We start from the raw sequence: 21,563 nt of genomic DNA on the forward strand, positions 1-21,563 counted from the left end.
ACAATATATACTAAATATTTACTATAATATATACTAATATTCTAAATACTTCACAGTATAATTAGCAAAAAACATTATTATTATTATTACTACAACTAAACAAAATAAGACATAAGACATGCTATAACATCTCTAAAAAATGAGTATAAGAAAAATAAAATACTTCTAATACAATTTAAGGGAATAAAATAAGAAGAATAAGAAGAATTACTAAATTTCACTATTAAAAAAAAATATTTCAGAAAAATATAATAAATTATAATTATATTAAAATATTATAATTTCTACTACAAGTACTAAAATATTAAACATAAAAAAATCAATAATAATGTACAATACAATAAAATGACAATACTAATTAATGGCTGTTTTCGTTTCTTCATTTTCAAATGTTGAATGTTACCCTGTAGATCAAAGAAAGTGGAATTCATAGTTGTACTGTTGCTTTTACTTACAACTGGATCTCCATCAACAGCATCCATGCACACAGCCGCCCCTGGAGGACAGTTGACCCCTGGGATGGGGTTGAGGGGCTGGCAGATGTTGATGTAGAAATCAGGAGACTTGTCCCGGTCTACATCCTCGTTGATAGCCGTGTAGTAACCGGTGAGATGGATCAGAGGACTTAGGTCAATCAAGCTGGTACCGTTCCAAATGGAGCACTTCACCTGCAGAGAAGAGACACTACATTTCCTGCAGGTTCACTCGAAGCGAGGTTTAGAGGATCGAAAGATTATAGACCTCCTCTTACCTCTTGTTCACAGACCAGAGGAGTGTGCCAGGAGAAAAAGTGAGTACAAGTGGTGTCTTCGGAGTACACCAGCACAGGTTCTTCTGTGCCTCCTCCCTCAGACTTGCAGATGAAGCTGAAGATGCTCTTGTGTTTGAGGGAAGGGTTGGCGGCACACGCGTCTCCATCCTCATAAGTGAGCTCCACCAACTGATCCTTATACACCAGCTTCCTTGTGGATTTCCCCCCACTTATGACATTCCGAATGTCTTTGATGCACACAGCTGCAGCAAAAAACATCTCAACATTACCATATAAAGTCTTTTTTGCTTTGTGCCTAAATGTTTTAAAACACATTTTTACATCCTTGTGGAAACAAAAATGCGGAACAAAACAAACCATACAACTTCTTATTCTTTGAAAAAACACCTGCATCTATATAAAATAAAAAAATTTAGTTTTACCTGTTAAATATTAGTCTAAAGTGACAAAAATATTTACAGAAATACATAATAAATAAAATAACTTAATAAATATAATAATTTATAAAACTTAGGTGGAAATGTTTATATCTTGTATAAGAAATTATTACTATAAGTGCTAAAATATTTGATCATATATACACTTTGAAAGGTTAATTTAAGTTTATGCATATATGTATGAAGTACTGTATTAATATATATATATACACACACATATCCCATTCACACTTTTTTCACTAAATGAAAAGTACAAAATAAATATACCTGTTCCAGAGTCACAACCAGCATCAGCTATGTCTCCACACACATTTAGTCTGAATATCTTCCTATGGGCCACTGGGTCATAGACCGTATAGCCACCTGACCGACTGAGGGGATTTAGGTCAAAGAGATGACCTGTGGAGACCAAGCACAACATGTCTCAGATTGATTTAGCGACTAACATAAATGTTAAAGGTGTGCAAAAACACCTTTGCTGTTATATTCAGGCTATTTGCATGCATCAGACACATGCCCCTACATGACACAGTTATGAGCAGACAGGAAGTGTCTGGATAAGATGATTCAGTTGTTCTGAATAATTGTGTATTCAGTGTGACCGAGGCTGATGTGGGTGACTCACCTGTGGCTGGATTTGTGACTTTACAATCCCCGTGTTCAGTGCTACTGAGAGGACAGGCTGCAGCAGTGAACCACACAAAGCTATAGACACAGTCCTCCAGTGCTGTGATCAGAGTAGGTTTAGAATCCTGCAGAAAAAGATATATATATATATATATATATATATATATACACATCTTAAGTGTAAATTTTTTTGGAAATGACAAATAAACTTTCCATAGATGTATGGTTTATTAGGAGAGGACAATATTTGGCCGAGATACAACTATTTGAATATCTTGACTCTGAGGGTGCAAAAAAATCTAAATAGAGAACATCCTTTGAATTTATACTAATGAATTCTTATAAATGCCTATCACTAATGCAAAAATAAGTCTTGATATATTTACAGTAGGAAATTTACAAAAGATCTTTATGGAACATGATCTTTATTTAATATCCTAATGATTTTTGGCATAAAAGATAAACTGATAATTTTGACCCATACAATGTTTTTTTGAGACTGGTTTTGTGGTCCAGGGTCACATATTACTATAAATATTAGCATATACTTAGAGAATCTGAACTTAAAAAAAAAAAAAGAAAATTAGGTTGATAAGATTTTAATTGGTTTTGAAAGAAGTCTGTTATGCTCACCAAGGCTGCATTTATTTGATCAAAAATAAGATTTCACAATATTACAGCTTTTACTGTATTACGATTTGAAATAACTGTTTTTCTATTTGAATATATTTTACAATGTAATTTACTATTGTTATTCAAAGCTGAATCATTTCAGCATAATTACGCCATTCTTCATTGTCACATGATCCTCCAGAAATCATTCTAATATACTGATTTACTGCTCATGAAACATTTCTTCTTATCAAGGTTGAAAACAGTTCATTTGATGAATAGAAAGTTTAAAAGAACACCATTTATTTGAAATTGAGATCTTTTATAAATTTCTGCACTGTCACTTGATCAATTGAATGTATTATTGCTGAATAAATATATAAAAAAAAAAAAAAAGAGAGCGAGATCTATCTGACTAACTGCGTGTTTATTTAAAATAAATATATATGAATAAAAAGATTAGATAGCTATAAAAAATAAACTGTAGTTAGTCTATAGTAATTATATTTACTTTAGAACATGCATCTGTGAGTGTATAGAGAAAAGCTTAAATAACCACACACCAATTTGTCTCTGTCACATTTAAAGCGAATAATGGTCGTCCGGTTTCTCTTGCCATCCGGACAGGCTTGTCCATTAGTGTACTTCAGAACCAGCATGTTTTTCTCCCACTGTGGACCCGCCTCTGCCTCCCCCAGATTCACATACTCATCTCCGTCCTTCAGACAAGCTGCAGCGCTAGACGGGCATCTCCACAAACCTGAGACAAAACACCAGTAATAACACCTATGCAGGCCACTCAATACAGTCTGTAGCTGTACTGCTACAACTCACCGGTCTGAGGCACCAGAGACTTGCACACATTGATATAGTAACGCAGCTCCTGATTGGTCGATTCTGGCCTGACCATCCAATTAGATTTGTGCAGGGCCAGTGAGGATAGATCATAGGAGTGGCCATTGCCATCACTGCCAGACAAAGAGGGGGTTATAGGTCATTTAGAGTGTTGTATAATGTATTGGGAGCAAATATATTACTAAGAAGGTTGCTCTTACTTGTAGGAGCAGGTTGTGGTTTTGAAAGAAGGGCAGGCCAAAGCTGTGTGCCATTCAAACAGATATGTGCAGTCTGCGGTCTCCTTTATGTACTCTGGCTTACCCTGAAGAACAAAGAAAGGAAACGAAACATTTAGGAAATTGATTTGACTTCTGAACTCGTTGGTTGGCTGAAAGAAACTCACAGGATTCTTGCTGTGGTCGCAGGAGAAGAGAATAGCCGTGGATCGCTCATAGATCTTGTGGCACTTTTCCCCATTTGTGTAGTTGATCATAATAATCCCATCATCAAATGTGAGGTTTTGATTGGCTAAGCCTGCAAAGGAGCATAGGAAAGGTTAAAGGAATAGTTCACCCTAACATGAATATTTGCCAAGCATTGCAAAGATGTAGAGGCGTTGTTTCTTCATCTGAACAGATTTGGAGAAATTTACATCACATACACTCATCAATAGATCCTCTGGAGTGAATGGGTACCGTCACAATGAAAGTCCAAACAGCTGATAAAAACATCACAATAATCCACAAAAATCCATTAAAACATCTTGTAAACGAAAATCTATGTGTTTGTAATAAACCCCATATTAAAGCCATTCCACAATTCATAATAATAATTCTTCCAGTGAAAAAAAACCCTTCATTGTTGTCCTCTCACATCAAAAGCCTACAACATATTTGTAAAAAATGTTTTTTGACTATTTTCGCTTGTAAACTGACAAAATTGACTTGTCTGAGTCAGGGGAGAAATATACACACTGGAAACAGCAGTATTATGGAAAGAGGATTTGTATTTTAGCCTTAAGCAATGGTTTAAAGTGAAAGACTATTATGATGGATTTGTTTATAACAAACATGCACCTTTTCACTTCACAAGATGTTAACCGGTCGACTGGAGTCATATGGATTACTTGAGGATTATTGTGATGTTTTTATCAGCTGTTTAGACTCTGACAGCACCCATTGACTGCAGAGGATCCATTGGTGAACTAGTGATACAATGTTACATTTCTCTGTTCTTCATCTGTTGAACTATTTTTTAAACATGAATGAAAAAAGTACCCTACTAGCTCAGTTTTGACACTTAAAAACTAAATAAAAATAATGAACTCACCTGCTATTCTGTGTACACTGCCCTTGACCTGACACGAGGAAACCGAGTTGCTGGGACCGTGAGGGCAGACCAAGGATGTAACTGGGCCACACACTGCAAAGTGATACTCATAACTCAAACCCTTCACTTCATAGTCCTTTCCGGCCAGTGGTGTAAGATTGTACTCATAACCGCTCTTGGGGTCCTTGACTTTACAGTTTTCACCTATAAGTGACAAGAACTAAATGGAGTCAAAGCCCAAGTAAGAGTATTTCTTCAAATTCTTGAGACTGAATAGTCTGTTGATCCTACCCTGAACTCTTTTGATTGGGCAAGCTTCTGAGGTTCTCCAGATGAAGACATATTCACAGTCATCTTTGCGATCAAACATGGGTGCACCCTTTAAATAGAGAAAAGACAAATGGGTTTCAACAGCTTCACCATAAAAAATAAAATAAAAACAAAAACCGTTAGCATCTTAAATATACTACAAAATAGAGCTTGAAACTGATTTTAAATAATTTTATCACGTTATTTTATTACCATTCAGAAGTTTGGGGGCGGTAAGTCTCTTATGCTCAACAAGGCAAAATTATTTGATCAAAAATACAGTAAAAACAATTATTGTGAAATATAATATATATATAAATCTGTTTTCTGTTTCTGTAAATGCAATTTATTCATTTATTCATTCAGCCATTAATCCAGTTTTCAGTGTCACATGATCCATCAAAAATCATTCTAATATGCTAATTTGCTACTTAAACTTATTTGCCCCAATTATTGGTTACAAGTTACATTACATTTTTTACTTGCAGCAGCAGGGTTATATAGATCCTGTGCAGCTAAATTATGATTCATTTTTGTTTAAAAAAAAAAATTGAACAATAAAAACTTATCCATACATATTCAATAATTTTCATTGATTGAACATAAATTTACAGAATTCAAGACACCAATTTATTGTGGAAGGTGCCACGGGTAAAAATCTATTTGTACTTAAGAGAGAAACCATGCACTTGCTTACAGGACTGTCATCACACTGGAAGACGATTCGGGTGGAGTAATGTCCTGAATTGCACTTGTCCCCATTCAAATAAACAATACTGATGGAGCCATCTGCCGCTGGCTGCAGGCCGGACTGCACGTATCCCAGATTCACACCTCTGCCTTTTAACTGGCCACAAGCTCCAACCGCTCCAGCTGCCGACAAAAGAAGTCTATTAGTTTAGTCATCCAGACCAGCACTACTCCTCCGGCCCTCGTTGGGTGTTACAAAGAGAAAATCAATCTCCAAGTACAAGGCTAAAAATAGGAAGACATTTTTAAAAGAGTCAGTCAATATCTGTTTGTAGACCCTCACCAGGGCAGCCCTGGATGCGAGGCAGCGGTTTGCAGACGCTGATGTAAAACTTTTGAAAGCGGGCCTGCTCTGAGGTGTCCAGAGGAACATAATACTTGTCATCCAGACTGAGGTCACCCAAGTCATACTCTCTTCCTTGCTGATCTGGAAATGCAAGACAGAGGGATAAGCTTGAGTTCTCTGCAATGGCAGAGAAATGACAGCATTAAAAGCATGTTTTTGTGCATGGGAAAGCTTACCGGTGACTTGGCAATCCACAGGAGCAGGTTCACAGGCTAGAGCAGTGTGGAACTCAAATAACACATTGTGGATTGTGTGTGCACTTGTGCCCAGATCTACCTCTATAAGCTCCAGAGGGGATGGGTTGAACGTTTTGTCACATACAAAATTAATGACGTAGGTGTCTTCGGTACCTATAGTAAGGATGGGAAACAGGGTAAAGTGGATTCAGTCTGGGGCAGAACAATATAACCTTAATACAAGTCTCTCTAGAATACTTCATTCTGATTGGTAATTTAAAGAATTAGCTGTGCTAGTTTAATCATCTTGGGATTACTCTAAAATGATGATGTCAAAATCTGGGGCCCTCTCAGTTACTCACCTGACGATATGTCCAAGACCCCTTTGTATTTGAGAGTGAGAGTTCCATCAGTGGAGAACTGGAGAGACCGTTCCACACCAACTTGACTCACTGGTTTCTTATCTTCCAGATTACAGCCAGCCACAGGTTTATCTCCGACAGTTCCGCACACTTTCACTGAATCACAAATGTTCACCTACAGTAGACAGGAGTGCTATGTTACTTTTGTTTTAAAATTGGTATAACTGTACTAAATGTGATAAATAAAAGAGGGCAAAGAGAAACTAAACCGAGTCAAACTGAGCAGTAGATTGCACAGTATACAGTATTGTCGTTTCAATTTTTTTACATTTTTTTTTTTTAATAGCGGAACCAATTTCTTTTTTGTGTGTAAATTTAGTACATGGCCCAGATAAGAAAAGTGCTGCTATTCAGCACAGTTATTCCACAATGTTTATTACAAGAACAAATTAATGCTAAAAGTAAAAATGTGTATGAACAAACTGCTCAATTCAAACCATTAAAAAAAAATATATATATATAAATAATTTCTTATGCTCACCAAGGCTACAGTAAAAACTGTAATATCTGAAATATTAACTAGTAACTTTTTTTAACTTCAGTTTTTAAACTTGAGTTTTTTATGTTTTTCAAATGTAATTTATTCCTGTGATACAAAGCTGAATTTTAAGTATCACGACTTTTTAACAGCAACCATTTTTTAATGATTCTTTGATCAGTAGAAATCTTTATTTAGTTTATTTGAAATAAAAATTCTTAGTAAAATTATAAATGTTTCGCCATTTTAATCCATCAATATATTGCATCCTTGATGAATAAAATAAATAAATAAAGTACTGACTCAAACATTAAAAAAAAGCATTCTGTATAAAAAGACAGAGAGATAGATAGTGACAAATAGCTACTGAATCTACTGAGAGTCTCAGTTTCATTTCATTAGTCATCCAAGGTTGTTTTTATGATTTTACTTATGCACCAGAAGCTAGTATCATACTAAAGCTGACTTCTGTATCGATCCATACCCTACTCAAGAGCATTTGAAAGATTTGAAAGTGCTTCTTACGACAAAGTCTTTCCCATTGCCACTGGCGTGGTATCCGCTTTCAGAAGCCAGTGATTGCAGGTTGAACTCAAAGCCAGTGTTGGGATCTTTCACTGAGCAGGTCTGTAGACAAACAACAAGAGAAATAAGAGAATAAATCTTCACAATTCCATCCAAGTCAGTGAATTTGTGCAAAAATGTAAGTGGACCTGGTTGGTGGACTCGACGGTTGAGATGGCGCAGGCAGCTGCTGTGTCCCAAACCAAGTCAACGGTGCAATTCTGGTTCCCAAAAAAGTGAGGACCAGATGACTAAAGAAAAAACAACAACATTGTTCTCAGTGTTCAAGCCACTGATTTATAAGGAGCAATAAATGAGTAAAAGGGCAGTATTGACTCACTGCTGTCCCAGACGAGCAGACAAAGTGGATACGAGTTGTGTAAGTGGTCATCACTCCATCTGCTTGACACACTGAGCCATTAGTGTACTCCAACATTAGCTGGTTCTCTTCCATAATCACTGGCCCCTTCTTCGCAATGCCTAAGTTACTGACTTCTACCTTCTCAGACAGGCCTTCCTGTTTGGGTAACATGCACACACACACATTTGTTGTCAGTAGTGCAGTTTTTTTTTTTTTTTTTTTTAACATTTTATTTTAGATCAAGTCATTCCAGTATCTCCAGAGAGTGAACTAACCTTGTCAGCCACGAATTTCACCTCGCAGACAGAAGCTCTCCTGTCACAGCCAGGCACGGCTTTAAGAGGCCGGCATATATTGATGTAGTACTTCCTCCGGGCGCTGGGGTCAGTGGAGTCCTGGATGGCGTGCCAGTTCCTACCACCATTAGATACTGACAAACTGCAGAGGGGAAGGAAACGAGAGATTTACTGCAGAGCCATTGTTGTTAACGCTGTCTAGCGTTTTGATACTAGCATTGTCTGCATGTTGTCAAACACGTATAATGGAGCTATAACACTACCTAAAAATTATAATATATATATATATATATATATATATATATATATATATATATATATATATATATATATATATATATATATATATATAAAACATACAGTATAAAATGTTTATACATAACATATTTAGTAAATAAAATGATTATGTAATTGCTTAAATATAGATTTAATTACTTAAAAAAAAACTTTTTGATATTTTTGAAATAATTATTTGATTGCAATTTACTTTTATTAGAGCACATTTATATATATATAAAAAAATTTTTTTTAATAGTGGCTCCTATTTTAATTTAATATACACAGAAATATATAAGCTATCCAAAGGATGATTCACCCACAAAGAATGGCATTATTAAACCATGGCACATTTGCTTAACCAATCCCGAACGGCAACACTGGCTCAGCCAATGACATGAGCTTGGGTTGGGACCATCTGTTTGTTCAATCGGTGGCAGATGGAGGAAGTATTTAGTCAAGCTTGACACAGCTATAGTGGCACCAAACTTGTTTTTAAAATGAACTCAAATATTTAGTAATACAGTGTACTCATTTCTTTAGGACATACCTGGACAGATCGTATTGGTGCAGAGTTTTTGGGTCGGTCACAACACACTCATGTGGTCTTTCAGGACAGGCGTAGGAAGTGTACCATATGAAGTTATAAGTGTTCTCATCTTCTTTCTGCAGAAAAATGCTCATAAATGAAGGACCTTTATGGTTTGCAGACAAGACACAAGACTTATAATAATCTGAAGGTCCAATGCAAAGCCTGAGACAAAAAAAAATGCTTGACACACAAGCCCTTTATGCTGAAATAGCATTATTTGACTAGATGCTAAAAATATTTACCTGAAGGGGCTAAAAATATATTTAAGTGTTAACAGTCAGCAGGAACTGAACAAAGAAGCAGGTGCAATACCTGAAACTCTGGTTTTCCTGGACCAGCCTCTCTGTCACAGAGGAAGGAGATGTGTGTGGAGCGCTGCGTGTGCCGCTTGTCATTGTACTGAGAGCCATTTCTGTAGGTCAACTGGATCATGCCATCATAGTAAGAAAGCTTGGAGTTAAACTGGCCGAGATTCCAAGAGCTTGTGCCACTGCAGAGATTGAACAAAAAAGGTTAGCTCCACCCACAGCAGAATCTTATTGGTTCAAAAATCATGCCCTCCATATTTGATGTTCAACATGCAGCTATGTTGTGATTGGCTGAGATTCTAGTGCTTACCTCTGGTCAACTTGACAGGCCCCTGCTGTATCTGGACACTGTGCGGGCTTCACATTGCCACACACATTGATGAAGTAGTCATACTTGTCAACGGACATGTTATAATAACCTCCGCTAGGTTTCCGAAGCGGGGAAAGGTCAAATGAAATTCCTGTAGTGAAAGAGAAGTACATTTAAAAGCAGCTCAATTAAAGGCAAATAAACACCATAACCAGCCTAAATCGAAAGCCACTAGCAATAATGAAGCAGAACGTTAACATTTTTTTTTATTTCCTTTAGAAATCTTATATTACAACATTAGTTAGTTGATCTGAAATAATGATTGTGCATTAACAGATGTCAAGCATGTCAGTATGCCAATGAGCGAACTGAACTTATTTACAAAGAGCATTTTTTTATTTCGGTTGTGCATGTGCACTACTAATAATAATGCATAAATAAAACTACAACACCACTGTCCTGTACCTGCTTGTGGGTCTTCCACCTTGCAGTCATCACCTTCTGCTTTCAAAAGGACGCAGGCTGAAGCGGTGAACCACTCAAACTCATAGATGCATCCATCACTGGACATGCTCGTCAGGACTGGAGCGCTCTCAACATCTCCAGGCTTGCACTTCAGAATGATGATGGTTTTCACTTTCATGTTCTCCCCACATTTGTCTCCATCAGTGTAAATGAGTCTGATGTCATCACCCTCTGCTGCCTTTTGCGGTGGAATCTTGAATTTGCCCAAGTTCATGGTTTTCCCATTGCCTAAGAGAAGAACATTTGTGTTTGAATAAAATGTCCAGAGTAAGACAGAACAAAAAAAAAGGTTTTATATCTTGGAAATAATTTCTAATGATGCACGGACCAACTGCACATATTGCTGCATCCTCTGGGCAAGATCTGGTCTCCCCGTCTTGGATGATTTTATGACAAACATTGATGTAAAAGCGTTTCTTATCAGACTCCGCTGTCTTGGTGCCATCCACAGCCTCCCAGTTTTGAGATCCCTCTGATTCTGAGAGAAAAACATTTACAAATAAACAAAATAAGGTACTTTTTGAAAAGTTTATAGAATGTTTCATATTTCAGAAAACAGGTTTTAAAGTTTTAGCATGTGATCTTTTATCTTATGCCCCATCAAATATTAATGACTTAATATTCAAATGAGCTTCCCCACCTACAGTACAACATTTTTTGATTTGGCCTTTAATGTAATTTCTGTCTGTTCCTCATACAAAGTGGTAAGCAATTTATAGTGCATTTTTGGAATTTTTTTTTTTTACTTTCCACAGAAATTTCTTTTTTAGGTGAATGTTTCTTTTAGAAATTAGGCAATGTTTTGGCATTGTGGAGTACAAATAAGTAAATAAATAGACATATAGATTAGTCAGAAGGATTATTCAGCTAGGATGATTTAAATTGATCAAAGGTGACTAAAGATATAAATGGCAAAACAAAGATTTCAAAGAAATATTGTTCTTTGAACTCAATTCATTACAGAATTCTGGGGGAGGTGGGGGGAGCTTTCACAAAAAAAAAAAACACAATCCAATAGAAAAGTTTATACATTGTTATTTCACAATATTCTAAACTTTATAGTGTAATTATTTACTTGTCATTAAAGTACTAAAAATAAAGAAAGTAACTACAAAAATCAAATCAAGCCACAAGTTTGACTTCACTTCCCAGAACACAATCATTTCATCTCTACCTGGGTAACGCGTAAGAGGCGACAAATCATAACGCTTCTTGTGGTCTGTGACTCGACACATCAGGTCTTCCTTCTCCTTCACACATGCGTACGCTGTTTGCCAGTCAAAGTAATACGTGCAGTCAGACTCTCCTGTAAAAACCGGCTGGCCATACGCTGCAAACCACAAGCAGTGAGCGAAACATTTTAAAAACCGAATTTCCGATATGAAACCATCATCTCACATTGTTAAATTTCCTTCTTTTTGGTCCACATCCAATCAAACTTCCTCAATCAGGCAGGGTTAAAAGAGAAGCGCTGTGGTCTAATCAGCACGTAACTTCACGAGTCGCTGTGTCACTCACCAGCCGTTGCATTGCACTCAAAGTTAATGATGGTCATGCGCAGGAATCCAGTGCTGCATCTGATGCCGTCTGGGTAGATTAGCGTGAGATCACCATCTGAATATCTTAAGAAAAAAAGAAAAAAGGGTTATGACTGCTCTTCAGTTTAAATTTTCACTGTAAATCAGTAACACAAGCTAAGACGAACCTCAGAGTCTGGTTCTGGAATCTCCCAGCAATCTTTTTCTCATGCCCTTTGTCTTTGACTTGGCAGGCAGAAACGTAACCTTTTCCATCAAAACACTCTCCAGCTCTGGTCTCCCCACACACATTCAGATAGAAGATATAGGTGTCCTGACCATTTTTGGCCTCAGTCATATAGGCTATGCCAGAAGCTAAGAATAAAGAAATATGACGAATGGTAAAGCAATATATTTGGTAAACAAGTACTCGATCAAATCAAAGATGAACCACAACTGTATGGACTTATCGGAGAAGGGATTTTTGTTTTTGCTAAACTCATGGTATGTTTGATTGTTTACCATGAAATTTTCACCACACTTGTTCTCAAAGTTCCTGTTCTTAGTTTGTCTTCAGTGGGAAAAACAAACTCAGTTTCCAACTAACTGCCCTCCGATTTATCTCCGTAACAAAAAGTACCAAAATGTACCATACCAAAAGAGTACAATGTTTTGTTGGACATGGTACTGTACCAATATCATGTTCTTAGACCTTTTCATCTCTGACGCACAATGAAGTAACATGTAAATTTCCACAGTAAATAAATGAGCTTTAATGCTTTGGTCTCAGTGTTATTTTAAACTACTACAATATTTATTAACATTTTAAATTAGCTTCAATGTTTTAGTAATTTTGTGATTTTGCCAATTTGGATTTATTTGTTCGTTTTCGTCATTTTAATACTTGAAGTTAAACTCATTTTATTTCAGTTAGTCACTAAGTCAAATTGCATAATATATTTCCACTTAAGTTAAAGCTTTCCTTTTATATTTATCTAATATTTTATTTCAATTAACCCACATGACTTTTAATATTACCACTGTACATGGACACTGGAATATGTGTGATTTATTCAGTTATTCACTTAATCCTTAAACACCATATCAAATCCATCACTTCTTCATTCTTACCACATAAACAATATTTACATCACTGCCTCTTACTAAACTAATAGAGTTAACTCACGTTCATGCATCAGGGGAGTAAGGTCAATGGAGATGTCGTGCTGTTCGCTGGTCAGTGTGCAGTTTTGACTCTCCAGGTAATCTCTGTGGCAGGCGTACTCAGTCACCCACTCGATCTCATACCGACAGTTCAAGCTGTTGATCATCTTTGGGTTACTTCCCTGTTAAACCATTGAGAAAACTGTGAGATGACCGAGTATAGCAGATATACTGTGATGAGATGAAACACTAGGAATCTTCTTACCGCCTGCCTTGTAGATGGACAAATAAATGTAATGGTCACTGCTGGACTGTGGCCATTACAGAAGGATGGGCCTTCTTTGCCTAGCTCATATCGCAGCTTTAGTCTTTAAAAAAAATAAAAAAATAAAAAAAAAAAGAAGAGAGAAATTCAGTTCATGCTCCAGTTTTCTACATTGGTAATTTAAAAAAATTTCTTAAGCACCAAATCTGGATATTACAATTATTTCTCAAAGATCATATGACACTGAAATATTGTCTGCTTAAAGTTCGGCTTTGCATCACAGGAATAAATGACACTTTAAATTATATTAAAAAAGAAAACAAATATTTGATATTACAATAATGTTTCACAATATTACTGTTTTTACTCTTGGTGAGCATGAATGCACCAATCAGCCTATTAACTAATTAGCTAATAAAATGAACACATACTTGTCATTGGAGAGCAGCTCGAGTTGATGAACAGGCTGACCCATGTCGAAGGAGTCTTTGCCAGAGGTGAGACAGGCGGCAGATCCCTCGGGACAGGAGCTTCCAACACGGTCTGGATGGACAGACATCATCTTAAGTTATCTGCATTGCACTTCCAAATGCTTTAGATGTTTACATAAGAACCTGCTCAGATGCTTTGCAGATTGTTTTGTTTGATAAAGCAGCTATAAAATCAAAATATTGTTGACTGGGTGGCAAACTTTTGATAAGCTCCTACACTGTATGTCTTATATATATAAAGTTTACAGTAACTCACTTAGACTTCTGCATATATTGATGTAGAAATCAATTTCATCGTCTGGGTCATCAACCAGGTAGCCATCTGAGAGTTTTATCAGCGGGTTGAGGTCATGCTTCTTTCCATCCAAGTCAAAGACATAGCAAGGGACCTTTAAAAATAGATTTGCAAATAATGCATTGAGTGGTGTTGAAAAAAATACTCCCAGAAGCTTGAGACATTTCCTCTGTTTATATTAGCATAAGATATTAGACATAAATATCTAAAAACTAGTGCTATCAAATGATTAATCATTGGTCAAATGTATCGCTCAGCCCTATGAACTCGAATGTGTAGTTTACATCGATTTGTTTGAATGAAAATCGGTTTTCTTTTTAACATCTGCCGATGCTCAACTCAGGCTCCCGTAGTTCCGATTGGAATATTACATACATATATACATACACACACACACACACACACACACACACATACATTATATATATATATATATATATACACATACATAATGTAATAAATTATACTTATTTCAGAACTGATTAATCACTAAAATAAATTATATATATATATATAAACAAATATATATTTTATGATATATTTCTAATACATACATGCATGTGTGTGTAATTATATATGCACAATAAATATACACAGTAGACACACATATTATGTAAACAAAAACATTTATTTTGGATGTGATTAATCGTTTGACAACAATACTAAAAACATAAATTTTTACATTTCATGAAAATGTGACTAGTGCTTGGATTAGCATAATGATAGAAAAATAGGAAATTGTTTCCCTCAAATGTTTTTCCCTCAAATACTTTATTCCAAAATAAGTAAATAAATAAACACTGTACTAGACCATTAAATTTGATTTACACAAATGTTATTGTTAATCTTTCTTTATGTAGATTAGGTATTGTTCAGGTCTATTTAGACAATGTTAAAATGATTTAAGACTGATGAGTTTAATTCTTACTCAGACTGAGAACTACTGAAACCGCCAAACACACACACTTAAGAATTCACACCTTCCTCCATGTTAACGCTCTAACAGAACTGTCATCAGAAAAGTCTCATCATCTTTACTCACCTCCTTATGTGGTTTAAATTTATCACGTCTGCAGGCGGCATACGTCCTCCATTCAAAGTAATGCACACACTCAGAGACGGTAACAAACTCAGGTGTGCCCTTTAAAATAAATAAATAAATAAAATAACTCCCATGGAATCCATGGTGTGACATTTACTGAAAATAATGAAAATGTAAATGTGAAAACAAATGTATGCGTATAAATATAGATCTTTTTTAAATTAAATTATTCAAATATAAAGTAAACAATTTTGCATCAAAACAGCCTTAAGTTTTTGACCTTCACAAAGGAACTTCAGTAAAATTAAATATGCATTTAGGAAAAATAATCTATATTTAGGGGTACATTTCAGCACATTTAGATATAGATCAGCCACACCTACTTTCATTTTTTCATTTGTGTCATTTCTTCTTGCTCAGAAAGAAGGTGGAACGAAAAAAAAAACAGCCTTGCAAATGTCACGCTCAGTTCACAGGAGTCCCTGACTAACAGCGCATGCCGAGGAGGTAAACTCACCATAGTCTTGCCGCATTGAAAGGTGATGCTGCTCTGAATGTTGCGGCTCTCGTCGTCGCCACATTTTACCGAGCTGTTGAAATCAAGCACAGCAGGCGAGACCTTCTGCAAGGAGAGCTCACCTATGGGGAAAGAAAAGACCTGGTTTGAACACAGCAGTGTGTCTGAGAGGAATAAGACATACGCTTTCATGATAATACAATTTTTTTCAGCAAGCTGGTAACACTATACAGTTATTAAAAGAACCGCTGGAAATTATTCTAATAAATGACCACACTATACGCAGTTGTTCGAAGGTCTTTTTCAAAGGTCAAAGGTCTTTTTCATTTAGCAGATGCTTTTATCTTAAGTGACTTACAAATGAGGACAACAGAAGCTATCAAAAGCACTTTTGACAATGCAGAGTTCAGTAAAGCACAAGCAAAAAAGTATGTTTAAAAAAAACTGCTTATCGAAGCCCAAGAGTAAAGTTTACCAGCACATACAATTCAGTAAATGTATGTGAGCTACCCAACGAAGTATAAATATTACAGCATGTGATCTGGAGAGGTTAGAAGTTCACAGGCCAAAAGTCTAGCAGTGCACAACCCATGGGAACAAACCGCATGAGAAGATTACCTAATAAAAACTCAGCAACATCATAAACCGTTCCATAAACATGCCAACTAGAGCTAGAGGAACTATATCTGATATTTTAGGCCACTGGAAAACATTTAACATGTCTTGTGTGGAGAAAGAGAACATTATACTGCATACTATTAAAAAAACACTTATAAACAGTAATAAACGACACTGTAATAACTTGACATCCGTTTATTGCTATATTTAATTTAGTGTAACTATTTAATTAAAGTAATATTCATATTTAGAAAGAAATCATTATGTGTGTACATAAATGTAAAATTATCTTATTGCAGCCACATAATGAAGTAATAAGTCTCAATTCTGCTCTGTTCAGGATGTGTTAAATCGTTTTGAGAATAAAGCATGACTTAATCAGCCTGATGTAACCCCAAGTAAGTGTAGCATATGCTTCAGACTTTTATTAAGACAGCAAACACAGTTAACGTGACAGGACTAACACTTATGATTTATTGTTCACGGTGTAACTTGAAAATTTTAATTACTGATATTTAAACACTGACACTTATTTACAATACAGCCATTTTTCTAACTGTCAGATTGTACTACTGCACCTGCTGCTAGATAACTTCGACCTACTTACTGTGAAACAAAGATATGACTGCAGGAACACAAGATAAAGAATACCAGGATATGTGAGCGAGTGTATACACACTAAAATAATGCAAACACATTCAGATGCAATGACAGTTCGACACTATTGTGTGAACTAGCATACATTAATGTGCCGGAAAGCCCTATAACAGATGCACACTAACCACAACAAAATGTGTGACACTGAGAAACAGTACGAGTATAATCACCACAGTCAGCATGAAACGCTATATAAATAGACATTACACACTGGTGTTTGAATGTTTTTCTTACTAAGTTACAAAATAACTTCTGTACTCTCTGTAATAGTGCTGAAAGCCACTCATTAGGAATATAAGCAAGCAGATTTAATCATCAACATATCTCCAGTGTTTGTTCTGACAAGTGAAATGGATCCCTTTATTTAAATCTAGGGCTAACAGATGACTACGAGGCACTTTTGGTCAGCAGTGTTCAGTTGATGGGTTTGAGTCATGTGGAGGTCAGCTGACTAGCTAGATATGACCAAGTGCTCTGTCATGCAGCTCTCGCTTATGAGAGCAATGACCATGTGCTATAACAGCTCTGAGTTATACGGTTTCTATCTGCTCTGAAGACAAACATGAATAGTATTTAGAATACTTCCTTTAAAGAGTTTTTGTTTAACCTGAATATTCAGACTAAGCAATAACATTTATTTCTAAGTCCAACCAAGTGTTTGGGGTGACTTGAATCTATAGAAAATGGTTTTTATCACATGACCTAACTGATTAAAGAGCAAATCTTGCAAGAAAACACGTTAAGATCACATTGCAGTTTAAGCGTAAATGAAAAACAGGAACAGAGTCCTGAAAAAAAAATGCATCACTGTGTCAGTAAAAATATTAAAACAGCACAAAGGTCTTCAACATGGACCACAACAAGAAAAGTTTCCTAAGCACCAAATCAGCATATTCAAATGATTTCTGAAAGATCATGTGTTAATGAAGACTGGAGAAAAGATACTAAAAATTCAGCTTTGCATCACAGGAATAAATTACATTTTAAAATAAACTAAAACAGAAAACAGTCATTTAAAATGGCAAAATAATTAAATATAATCTTTTTACTGTATATTTGCAGTCTTAGTGAGCATATCTTAAAATTATTACAAAATCTTCTTAAAATAAAATCTTCTTTAGGACCATTAAGACCACACTGTCGTGTCACATTATTTCATAATGCAAAGTGATTCCAGATCACACTAGGCTAACATAAATAATGTTTTTCTCAAACAAAATTGGCAAAGAGTACAACAGCAATGCTATAACAAATTTAGAGAACCTGAGAATTGTTTTCTTATACAGGCCTTGGATGGTGAAACCAGTGCCACTCTCACAGATACTGTCAATATCTATCCTAAAATTAATCAAATAATCATACGAACAATCGATTTTATAATCAATGATCACTATCCCACGGCAGAAAGCTGACAATTTAGAAAACAGAAAAAGATTCGGAATTGACAAAATGAAGATTATTAATTGTAGAATGTATGTTATGTTATATAAAAAAGAAGCAGTGTACATGTTTATGATTTTGCAGTTTGGGTGTGCATTGGCACTGTACTTACCCACGGACTGGGGCTGGTCACTCTTAAGCTTATGGGCACAGACCGCACTTTCTTTTCCACATTCTGTGTCCGGAGAAGAATCACAGAGCTTCAAAGTGTATCTCACATTGCTGTCTTGGTCAATAGCCTCCCATTTGTAACTTCACACACAAAAAGAAAGACACAATTTAAATGGAATCCATTTCCAGTCAAATGACATCATTGTATAGTGAAACAAGCTCAGTACATAAACGAATGCATTGCTTTGTCTCAGGTGAGTCGAAGTATCAGTTATGATTTTATTATGTCCAGGTAACGTTACCTAGATGCACCCATGCTAAAGGGCCACAGCTATCATTCAAATATATAAAGCAAACTAGACCATATTTAAACACATACAATTCTTTCTTGACAGCTGTTTATATGATATCCATAAGGGTTTGCCAGCCAGCAGTGAGCATTAGGTTTGTTCATTTATTAAAGATCTCACCTGCACAGATCCTTGTACCATGGGCTGTCCTCCGACTTCAGTGCCGATGACACACACTGAAGCAGTATGAAAGTAGAAACAACAGTAGCAGCGATGCCGCAAACCCGCACACGACCCATGTCTTAAACTAGGAAATAAATTAATTCGCAAAGTCCGACATGATACAGCAGTCCTTTCCGATCACTGTTCATTACCGTGTAGGAGGAGCCACTCGCTGTCACGTGACATGACACGTGGTACAAGCAAGTCACGGGGTGCGCTCCACTCGAATAAGTAGAATGACGACAGCATGAAAAGGACCGTCCTAAATAGGCGTGGCATAACATGTTTTTAACGCTTCGCCGTTCAATCTTTCCACTTTCCTTACATAATATATAATTTACAGTCGGAGGATCATTGTCTTTATCATTATAAAAACAATCTTCACACACTCAGACAGTCATTATCAAAAAAAAAATTGTGATAGTGTTACCTACCAAATCAATAAATATATTGTTTTGAGTTATATCGCATCTTCCTCTTCCCAATTTCCAACAGGGGCCAAGTCCTGTTGGAAAATGAAATCTGGATCTCCATAAAGTTGGTCAGCAGGAGGAAGCATGAAGTGCTCTAAAACGTCCTGGTATATGACTGTGTTGACCTTGGACCTCAGAAAACACAGTGGACCAACACCAGCAGATGACATGGTACCGCAAACCATCACTGACTGTGGAAACTTTACACTGGACAGCTGAAACCCAAGTCCTGCATTTGTCTGTGCGTAGTGGCTCTTGAAGCACTGACTCCAGCTGCAGTCCACTCTTTGTGAATCTCCTCTACATTTTTGAATGGGTTTTGTTTCACAATCCTCTCCAGGGTGCGGTTATCCCTATTGCTTGTACACTTTTTTTCTACCACATTTTTTACTTTCCTTCGTCTCTCTATTAATGTGCTTGGACACAAGAGCTCTGAGAACATCCAGCCTCTTTTGCAATGACCTTTTGGGTCTTACCCTCCTTGTGAAAGGTGTCAATGGTTGTCTTTTTGACAACTGTCAAGTCAGCAGTCTTCCCCATGATTGTGTAGCCTACAGAACTAGACTGAGAGAACATTTAAAGGCTTTGCAGGTGTTTTGAGTTAATTAGCTGATTGAAGTGTGGCACGAGGTGTCTTCAATATTGAACCTTTTCACAATATTCTAATTTTCTGAGATACTGAATTTGTGATTTTCCTTAGTTGTCAGTTATAAACATCAAAATTAAAAGAAATAAACATTTGAAATATATCAGTCTGTGTAATTAATGGATATAATATACAAGTTTCACTTTTTGAATGGAATTAGTGAAATAAATCAACTTTTTCATGATATTCAAAGTACATGACCAGCACCTGTGTGTGTGTGTGTGTATATATATATATATATATATATATATATATATAAGCCTGAGACCATAGAGCAGCAGTCCCCAAACCCCAGGGCTGCGGACCGGTACCGGTCCATGCGTCATTGGGTACAGGGCTGAACAAGAAAGAAATAACTTACATTAAAGCTGCAGGCCAGACAGCAAGCAGTTTCGTCCCAGAACCGGCCCAGATCTGGCCCGTGTGAAATACATGCGGGCCAAATATGGGCCAGAACTGGGCCGAAACTGCTTGCTGTATGGGAGTTGGTAACTTTTGGTGCTCACGTCTGGCAGAACAACATTGTAGCCGGGGCTACTTCTCTCTGTTTACATCTATGGCCAGTCACGCAGGGACTGAGCTACTCTGTAGCGTTGCCATCACCACCAGACTAAAATAGTTTGAATATAAATACTTATTATAGGTGTACTGTAGTGATTTAGGATAAGACAAAAACACAGTTTGGACAATGGGTTCATGATGTACTCCCTCATTATATATTTTTCATGTTATGTTGTTGGCGCGATGTTACGAAGACGCTGCTAATAAAGTTGCATCCAAATACACCGTGGATTGATGTTTATTATTATATTTACAATATACCACAATTTTTATGCCAGTCGTATCATTTTATTTTGTTTTATTTATGCATCATACCTTGAAACCCGGTCCGTTTAAATATTTTCTGATATTAAACCGGTCCTTGGTGCTAAAAGGGTTGAGGACCGCTTTATAGACAGTTTATATCTTATTTCAGTTAGATAAAAAACAATTTATAATAAGTTGAATCAGAAAAACAAGACTGATTAACCCCTTGGCTAATCAGTAGTTTGTCAGACTATACAGAAAGGGTTCATTTAAGCAACTGGCCCCAGATTAGTGTGTTGCTCAGACTATGTTTGAGCCGCCTTGCGCCCCCTCTTGGACGACTTTTTTGCACCATCTGAAATATTTAAAACCAAGTGATATGTGCCATCCAATAACTGCCAATGAGTCATCCTTACAAAAAAATGCTTGAGCATGTCCTGTTTAGCTAAGAGTGCTGTATTCCACATAGGACAATATAAAGTCAATGAAGCCAGTGATGTGATGGTGTAGTTAAAATAACCTATTATGTTTGTAATAACTGTAATAGCTAAAATGGTGTGTAATAACCATGTAGTTACAGTCAGGATGGCCGAGCGGTCTAAGGCGCTGCGTTCAGGTCGCAGTCTCCTCTGGAGGCGTGGGTTCGAATCCCACTTCTGACAACAACCTTTTTCCACAGCT

General features: G+C 36.4%; 1 protein-coding gene and 1 non-coding gene across 2 annotated transcripts in view; one reads left to right on the top strand and one right to left on the bottom strand.

Moving 5' to 3' along the window:
• The window catches only part of igf2r (insulin-like growth factor 2 receptor), a 29,077-nt gene extending 9,928 nt beyond the window's left edge, over window positions 1-19,149 (bottom strand). Inside the window, exons 1-34 of the mRNA XM_052586168.1 lie at window positions 18,915-19,149; window positions 18,446-18,585; window positions 15,619-15,740; window positions 15,102-15,200; window positions 14,021-14,153; window positions 13,705-13,816; window positions 13,274-13,376; window positions 13,031-13,190; window positions 12,033-12,219; window positions 11,846-11,949; window positions 11,502-11,657; window positions 10,656-10,805; window positions 10,268-10,555; window positions 9,803-9,953; window positions 9,497-9,674; window positions 9,143-9,258; window positions 8,296-8,458; window positions 8,000-8,176; window positions 7,809-7,910; window positions 7,621-7,722; window positions 6,558-6,732; window positions 6,196-6,369; window positions 5,957-6,100; window positions 5,621-5,796; window positions 4,906-4,993; window positions 4,615-4,818; window positions 3,689-3,819; window positions 3,504-3,607; window positions 3,283-3,416; window positions 3,012-3,208; window positions 1,835-1,961; window positions 1,477-1,608; window positions 752-1,014; window positions 456-668 (exon numbers count right to left, since the gene is read on the bottom strand). Coding sequence (XP_052442128.1) covers window positions 456-668; window positions 752-1,014; window positions 1,477-1,608; window positions 1,835-1,961; window positions 3,012-3,208; window positions 3,283-3,416; window positions 3,504-3,607; window positions 3,689-3,819; window positions 4,615-4,818; window positions 4,906-4,993; window positions 5,621-5,796; window positions 5,957-6,100; window positions 6,196-6,369; window positions 6,558-6,732; window positions 7,621-7,722; window positions 7,809-7,910; window positions 8,000-8,176; window positions 8,296-8,458; window positions 9,143-9,258; window positions 9,497-9,674; window positions 9,803-9,953; window positions 10,268-10,555; window positions 10,656-10,805; window positions 11,502-11,657; window positions 11,846-11,949; window positions 12,033-12,219; window positions 13,031-13,190; window positions 13,274-13,376; window positions 13,705-13,816; window positions 14,021-14,153; window positions 15,102-15,200; window positions 15,619-15,740; window positions 18,446-18,585; window positions 18,915-19,033 — 5,124 coding nt within the window. The 5' untranslated portion in view covers window positions 19,034-19,149. The remainder of the gene's footprint in view (window positions 1-455; window positions 669-751; window positions 1,015-1,476; window positions 1,609-1,834; window positions 1,962-3,011; window positions 3,209-3,282; window positions 3,417-3,503; window positions 3,608-3,688; window positions 3,820-4,614; window positions 4,819-4,905; window positions 4,994-5,620; window positions 5,797-5,956; window positions 6,101-6,195; window positions 6,370-6,557; window positions 6,733-7,620; window positions 7,723-7,808; window positions 7,911-7,999; window positions 8,177-8,295; window positions 8,459-9,142; window positions 9,259-9,496; window positions 9,675-9,802; window positions 9,954-10,267; window positions 10,556-10,655; window positions 10,806-11,501; window positions 11,658-11,845; window positions 11,950-12,032; window positions 12,220-13,030; window positions 13,191-13,273; window positions 13,377-13,704; window positions 13,817-14,020; window positions 14,154-15,101; window positions 15,201-15,618; window positions 15,741-18,445; window positions 18,586-18,914) is intronic.
• A 2,312-nt stretch (window positions 19,150-21,461) lies between these two features.
• On the top strand, window positions 21,462-21,544 carry trnal-cag (transfer RNA leucine (anticodon CAG)). Its single transcript has one exon. It is a non-coding gene; the product is annotated as a tRNA-Leu (tRNA).
• Window positions 21,545-21,563: the final 19 nt, after the last annotated feature.

Source organism: Carassius gibelio, chromosome B20 (genome assembly GCF_023724105.1).
Source record: "Carassius gibelio isolate Cgi1373 ecotype wild population from Czech Republic chromosome B20, carGib1.2-hapl.c, whole genome shotgun sequence".
Taxonomy (NCBI): domain Eukaryota; kingdom Metazoa; phylum Chordata; class Actinopteri; order Cypriniformes; family Cyprinidae; genus Carassius; species Carassius gibelio.